The sequence below is a fragment of the Sycon ciliatum genome, chromosome 12 (assembly GCF_964019385.1).
Source record: "Sycon ciliatum chromosome 12, ocSycCili1.1, whole genome shotgun sequence".
Classification (NCBI taxonomy): Eukaryota; Metazoa; Porifera; class Calcarea; order Leucosolenida; family Sycettidae; genus Sycon; species Sycon ciliatum.
In genome coordinates this window covers 8,507,998-8,515,699 of record NC_088654.1, presented here as the reverse complement: position 1 = coordinate 8,515,699, position 7,702 = coordinate 8,507,998, and the positions used below count along the sequence as shown (strand labels likewise).

General features: G+C 45.5%; 1 protein-coding gene across 1 annotated transcript in view; it reads left to right on the top strand.

Moving 5' to 3' along the window:
* LOC135828950 (adhesion G protein-coupled receptor B1-like) overlaps nt 1-7,318 on the top strand; it is a 40,705-nt gene extending 33,387 nt beyond the window's left edge. The window contains exons 17-24 of the mRNA XM_065341383.1: nt 198-388; nt 820-1,088; nt 1,644-1,692; nt 2,357-2,451; nt 3,023-3,153; nt 3,814-4,076; nt 4,964-5,033; nt 5,463-7,318. Of these exons, the coding sequence (XP_065197455.1) occupies nt 198-388; nt 820-1,088; nt 1,644-1,692; nt 2,357-2,451; nt 3,023-3,153; nt 3,814-4,076; nt 4,964-5,033; nt 5,463-6,147 (1,753 nt within the window). The 3' untranslated portion in view covers nt 6,148-7,318. The remainder of the gene's footprint in view (nt 1-197; nt 389-819; nt 1,089-1,643; nt 1,693-2,356; nt 2,452-3,022; nt 3,154-3,813; nt 4,077-4,963; nt 5,034-5,462) is intronic.
* The last annotated feature ends 384 nt before the right edge of the window (nt 7,319-7,702 follow it).

The following is a 7,702-nucleotide window of genomic DNA, read 5'->3' as shown; positions in this document are numbered from 1 at the left end:
GTCGAATATTTTGGTATTTCTGACAACGAAAGGAGAAAGAAACTGTTGTGACAATAGTTTTCACACAAAATAGGCGATCATTAAACAACGGTGATGAGAATCATCTTTTTTCCTGCGGATTTCTACATGTATGTCCACAAACAATGTGGTTCTGCTGACGTCATTGATAAGCGGTTATGATCTTCTGTATTTTGCAGATTGATCACCTTGGTGGATTTTCTAGCCACATCTCTGTCACCAGTTGAGAACGAGACCAAGCTAGTCATACACAGTGATAACCTCGCGTTAGCCGTGCTCTGTCCTACAGAACCAGTGTCGCAAGGATTACGTGCCAGTTCCGACACCGGTGTCTATCTGCTAGGCTCCACGGAAAATATCACAAAAGAGGGTGAGCGCCATCTGACTAATAACCAATAGACTGTATGATAAGTTATGTTACAAAGAATGACAGAGCCGGGGTGACGAGCCCTCCGGGTAGTAAAGTTACTAATACGTCGGGACATCCCTAGGCCTCCTAGAAGTTCCATTCCTCAGAAACTCCCCACATTCTCATAGTGAAATCAAAGTGAACAGTGCAGTTTGGATTGAACTTGTATCAATTTTAGGATTGCAGAGCGGTGCAACAACACATGAATACTTCCTGCAGAATTAAACTCGATGACCCTTTTATTCATGTATCGGACAATGAGTACATTTGTAAAGTATTTACCTCTTCACGCTCATCAGACATTCGATATCTGTGAAAGGGTAAAATCAGACCTTTGAATGACGGCATGTGCTTGATAGAATGATAATTATTGTCTGTGGTGCTGGTTGCAGGAGATGTAAAGGCCCTGGCAGTTGATATTGCGGCTAGTACTATTGTCGAGGCAACGGACGAGCTCGCCTTGGCTGGCCAAGAATACTATTGCCCACTTGCTCAGCCTAGTTTTGTCGTTTACAATGTCACGGACTTGTTCAACGACACCACACTTGACAACTCGACTTTCCTGGCCACACAGGTGGTGACGGTAAACGTGGGGAAAACCCCACGGCCAAACTTGACGGATCCAGTTCTGTTGGCATTTCCCTTCAATCGTTTTGGGCTGGTAAGGGTATGTGTGTCTGTATGTCTGGTGGCAAGTATTTTAATCAAGAGCATTCCTGTAACAATTCCTCTTGGTGGGTCAATAGACAGCTGTGTCTAAAGTCTAAACAGTTATAATTATACATTGAAAGATATGCTGGCAACGAGAGAATGAGAGGGAATCGCTTGACTTGTAACTCAAGTTTATATTGTTGGTGACCCAGTTGAAAAATCAATGACAGTTGACTTGAAGCATGATGCAAGATGAATTGCTACTGCTATGCGGACTCTTACAATTCACCCTGGTATTACGTTCCACATTAAATTTTGTCTAGCATGACTTCATAATTATATTTACCTCAATTCATTGTTTTCCGAAGAAGAAAATTAAAAATAGAAAGTTGAGCCGTTGGCGTAGTAGTTCAAATACGTGTGATGGTTCCCACGAATGTGTTATGAAGTTAAAGGTTCTGGTTGTCATAGCCAGATGCATGCAGGTTTAATTGTGAAGGCTGCATGAATGACAGGACGCCACCACCCCTCTTGACCACTGGTATTTGTTTGTTTCCCTTCCTAGGACCTGACGGAAATCAATGCAAGCTGCGTATTCTGGGATAATGCTACAGGTGACATTTTAGAGGAAACATACGCCTATTAATGGTCGGACGCTCCTCATAGCGATTGGTAATAATGAATCAGGCTGCACAATTGGTCAGTGTCGTGTAATATATACATGTACGCATGAGCTGATTGTCCAGTAAAATGGATGTATTAGTGGAGTCAGAGCTTGACTTGTAGTTCCTCCGCCCTGCCTTCCCTATACATTGTTCAACTTGTATAATATTACTGCCCACCTAATACGTTCAACATCACGGTGATGGCATGGCTGCACGGGATATCGCTGTGAGTGGGCATTGGAAGGAGAACTACAGGCAATACAGGCAATAGCTTTTCACCGCATTACACGTACAATGCGTTATCAAATCCAAGTGTGCGTGTGTGTGTATATGTGTGTATGTGTGTGCGTGTGTGTGCGTGTGTGTGTGTGTGTGTGTGCGTGTTTGCGTGTGTGTGTGTGCGTGTGTGTGTATATGTGTGTGCGTGTGTGTGTGCGTGTGTGTGTGCGTGTGTGTGTGTGCGTGTGTGTATGCGTGTGTGTGTATGTGTGTGTGCGTGTGTGTGTGTGTGTGCGCGTGTGTGTGTATGTTTGTTTGCGTGTGTGTGTGCGTGTGTGTGTGTGTGTGTGTGTGTGTGTGTGTGTTTGACTATCATGCATTATTGTAATCACAGTGTCTTGGAGCACAGAAGGCTGCAGGACAGTGTCCGTGACATCACGCCACGTTAGGTGCCAATGTGATCACCTGACCAACTTCGCAGTACTTGTGGTATGTACTGAATACAGTGCTTTATCCCTAGAACGATAACGACTAACTCATGAATACCACCACAGTCTTTCTCCAGTACTTGCCCATTGGTGACGTTTGCACGGTTTGAAAGACCTAGGGTTTATGATCACCATGCACAAGTTGACCACTATATTCAGCCTGGCTTGTGACCTGGGTAGAACTAGGGAATGTCAATGACCCTGGATGGAAACACTGGGTGGCCAGGACAGGAAAAAACCCTCATATCTAGATCCACCGAAGAGATGATTGACCTGCACTGATCAGATGTCATCAGCAAGGGTGGCAATCAAAAAGTCCCAACAACCAACATGGCATACCGAGCAAAGAAAATGTTTTTGAACTTACATGGGTGTAGTGTTGTAACTGCCCTGACTATAACCAATCTTGCTCACTAGGTAATTGCTCTGTTGAAGCTATCGCGAAAATCCATCTTGTAGAAAGCCGCTTCTAATTTCTTCGTGACCTTAGTTCCAGATTTCCTGTTGCTTTTGTATAAGTGCTGTTATCTAATTCCAAAACATCTTATCTTCATGCGTCTTCCTATCTGTAGTCTCGATCGATAGCCAATTCCATTAGACCTTTGACCCAGGCCGAACGAGTTATGAACATGAGCACATACATCGGAATGGGGATTTCAGTTCTGGGTTTGGTGATCGCCACGATAATCATACTTACATCAAGGTAAGATTTTAACCTCTCATTGGAACCAAATACATGTACTTCGAAGTACATGTACTTACAAACCGTTTCGTTTTCCCTCCCAACCTGTCCTTATTCTATGTCCGTGGTTGGCTATCACCCACTGCCTTCACATTGGCCCGTGTTTGCACTGAGTCTTGAGATGTAATAAAGAAATAATTATTATTTAATAACAAAACCAGCTCATGATCGTGATCTGCTCCTTTACAGCTTGCAGGTTCACATGCAGTTGGTTTTATCCCGGCTCGGAATACATGAACTACTTCACCAGCCAAACATAATGGTCTATAGCCTGTTTCACAGAGGTTTGTAACTACGGGAAATCCCCGGTGCATACATCTCTAACACATGTACGACCTAGAAGACTAAGGCACAGGTATTTTCTACATAAACGACAACATACCACTAGGAACAGGTGCACGGGCAGCAACTATTAATTTTGTCAGTGGTTCTTGCCTCTCGTTTTCTTCGTTGCACTGTGCGGCTGTCGTTTGAGATGAAATTCGAATCCAATTACACATGGCCTTCTGATGCAATGACACAGGTTGTAATGCGAAGAGCATGACCCAGATGAGTGCACCTGCTGTAACGTGCATTGATTTGACCAAGGGCTTTTCTTGAATTTGCCTCCTTTTTTCTCAGTTCAATGTGCAGCAAGGCCCACTACCGCATTATCCTGGCCCTGTGCTTCAACCTTCTGCTGATCTATGCAATCATCTATGGTGGTATGCGTTCCACGTCGCGTCCCACTCTCTGCTACGCTGTCGCTGTGCTCTTGCATTACCTCATTCTCACCATGTTCGCCTGCACGTCGGCCGATGCCACCATGACGTACGTGAAGCTGGTCAGGGTTGTCGGGGCTCAGCCGTCCTCACTCCTGTGCAGGCTTCTCTCTGCCGTCCTCGGTGAGCAGCTACTGTATAACACGTTTATTTCGGTGTAACTTTAATTTCGGTCAAAAAACCAGGCACCTAAATTCAGATTACGCCTAAAAGGCGCTGGAGTATGCACTGTATGTGAAGGGTAAGCTGGTCACCTAGTCCTACATTACACCTGAAACCTAACAGGACTCTGACACCGAAATGTGTGTACACCTAAAATTACATGTTATACAGCATACACTGTAGCTTCTGCTGTGCAATGGCCATTCCGTTGAAAGTTAAAGGGGAAATCCACGGAAAAATGAAAATTTGATATCCTGTAGAGTTTCGGGCGCTAAGTCGAATGGTCTTGGTCCGAAGTCTCTACGAGAAAGCGTTCTTGAGATATTTCAATTATATCCACGCCCCCATACCAATGTATGTGTGACGTCATTGTGGCATGGTGCGAAAATACTTGGATTTGGAATCTCACTTTCTTCAGGACGAAAGTTTGTGACATTATCCAAGACCTTCACAGCCACGGTCTTGATGCATTGTCACTGCCTTCCCCAGCCCCGCCAATGCCATTCCCTTGTCCACCATATTCATGATTATTTTGTAAGAAAGGGTTCGCTCCCCCCCACGCTCCCCACTTCCTCAGCCTACTCGACCCCAACTGATGAGGGGGGAATTCCCCGAAACACTGTGTATTGAGCAGGTAGTGGTGCTTTCTTGCAGGTTTGCCGAGTCGAAGGTTCGACGGACTTCTCGTGTGCTCTGGATGGCAGTCGTGAGTCAGTCAAGTGTCAAGTCAAGTCGGCGGAATAGCGCCAGCTCCGGCGTGGGGAGCGAACCCTTTCTTACAAATCATCGCTGAAGTCGCAACAACTATTTCATATTCATGAATCTGTTACTTTGACGGTTTTGTGCAGGACTTCCATTGCTGATCGTTGTCATTACTGCAAGCGTGTCAAAGATGACAGCATACAAGCCCAAACAGTTGTAAGTTGCACTTTTTATTGATCTTCATGTACTTAGAAATTGACAAGCTCGCTGAGGGACTTGGTAATGAGACTGTTGATAAATAGATTTAAATTACAAATTTGACGCTTCGGATCTTTGACCCATCGTCAGAATCTCAAAGGATGAATCTGAGTATGCCTGTGGATATCCTTGTGGACGATACGTTTCACTTGGTGCGTCTAGGTGGCCATGAAGTCGAGACCCTAGGTCGGCGGAGCTCCCTAAACCTCACCACCACTGCCACGATTCAGGTTGTGCGTGCTTCCCCTAGCTGCATCTCATGTTTGGCATTTAAGTGGTCTTTGTAAAAAGAAATTAAAAAATATTGGCTCAACATCCGAGTTTAAAAACACTTTTGCTATTTCTGAAACGGTGTGAATGCTCCCCTTTCTCTTGTCCATTCTGTAGCTGCTGGATGACTGGACATAATGCCTTTTACGTGTCTTTTGTTGCTCCCATGGCTCTGTCGCTGCTGTACAACATGTGCGTGCTCGGACTGGTAGTTCGGTCTTTACGACAACGTCAGGGTGACGCACTGACGGGCAGCAGGATGGGTAAGGCAACAAGAGGGCTATCTCTGCTGCGTACCATCGTCTTCCTGTCAATCCTGTTCGGCCTGACATGGACAACCGGCGTACTCGTTATCATCTATGACCACCTCGCATTGCAGTACCTGTTCGCGATACTCAACTCTCTTCAAGGTTTCTTGTTGTTTCTCTACATAAGCCGGGATAAGGACACGCAGCGTCGTTTGACGCAGAAAGTATCGACCTTGTTTTCTTTGTCAAAGCCATTGCCATCACAGAATGCAAAGAAGAAGTCGCCCATTGATGTAGCGAAGAGCCAGAGCGATATCATTGAAAACGACCAATACGAAATTCAGCTGGTTCTCGGCAATCATGGGCAGAAAAGCGACGAATGCAGCCTTGAAGCCTCCACCAGCAGCACAACATCCGAGCAGGAACAACGGCGAGCAAGCACAATCACATTTGCTACTGCCTCTGCGAGAACAAGCAGCAGTTCAACGCAAGCAACAGCACTCAGCGCACGCTTGAGCGTCCCCAGCATAGCTGTAGGACCAGTTAGCCACTGATGCTTGACGTAGTCGAGGGTGACCCGTCCGCTGATGCGCGATAAGAGAGTTCCAGAGGAAAGATCGCATCTGCATGGGAACCTTGGAGGAACATTTATGTGATGTAATGTGCAATTTCTTCCCGGGAAAAAAGAAGATTGTTGCCATACGTTCATGCACATGCATTGCCAAGCTGCAAACCTACGTGACATGAATGTCATATGGACGTGCAGTCTTTCAACTCAGCGCCATTGCCCCACACGCATTTCTTAACCCGTGAACACAGACTTTGAACACCTCGCCGCTCCACGATGCTAGCACAGCATGTCCACCTGTTTGCCTTTCAGTTTTAGTTCCTAGTTTCCATAGTAACCACGCCTGACATACGTACATGTAGTTGTTCTCTCACAAAATATTAGAGTGTAGATCATTTGAACTTTTCTTTTTTTCTTTTGAGTTATCTTCTTTCTTTCTTCTTTCTCATACATGTACATGTATGTCTAGTACTTTTCTTTTGTTGATTTGGCCGTGGTTGGCTATCACCTCTATCTCATTCAATATTGGCATTGCTTGCCACGAGATGATGATGCAATAATTAAATAAATAAATAAACTTCGTGGCATATCATGTTCTTGTCTTTCATTGCGCATTCCCCTCACTCTCTTACATTCCCTTACACTCTTACATTCCCTTTGCCTCTGGCCGGCTCACTCACTTACTCAATCACTCACACTCCCACTTGCTCGCTCGCTCCTCTCGGCCCTCCATCCCTCTCCCACATTCACTCACTGACACGCACGCACACACACACGCACGCACACGCACACAGACACACACATATGCACCCAGACGCACGATCTCTCTCATTCTCTCAATCTACCTATCACTCTCTCTATCTCCGTGACACATACTCTCTCTCTCTGTCTCCCCTTCACTTGGTATAAACCACCTTCTCCCAGAAGGTACGGGTCTCTCTTCATAACTCGAAGGCTCCACTGCAGCCAATCAAGCATCTCTCCAAACACAATAATTATATTACTGCTGCTGAGCAAGCTTTGATTTCATTGTAATGCTGCCTAATACGCCTCAAGGCCGAAACTTTAGAGACTGTTTTAATTTCAGTGGCATTGGATGACCGTGGTTGTGAAGGCATTGGAGACGGGTCTAGGTGATCAATATGGTGGATTCCTCTACAGATTTGGATAGAAATTTGTTTTCATCTGCAGGTCTTTTACTTTGTCAGTTACTTTATCCCTTACAACTGAGGGTAATTCTAATTAACTCCCATTGTCAAGTTACTGCACTTCTTTTTGTACACGCAGGCCGCAGGCCGCTTGTTGGCAGCACAGACTGTATATACAGTAAAATCTGTCAAGGCTACCACTCTGAAAAGGCGACCACCTGTCCTAGAGGACCACTGCAACTCAGTAGGACCAACGAGTGCTATTTACCGTCAAATGACCCTGGATAGGGAGGCCACCTGTGCATGGAGACCACATTTTGTAGGTCCCTGGAGCGGTCGGCTTAGATAGGTTTCCCTGTACTTCAGTATTACAGTAAAACCTGGTGTACGCGA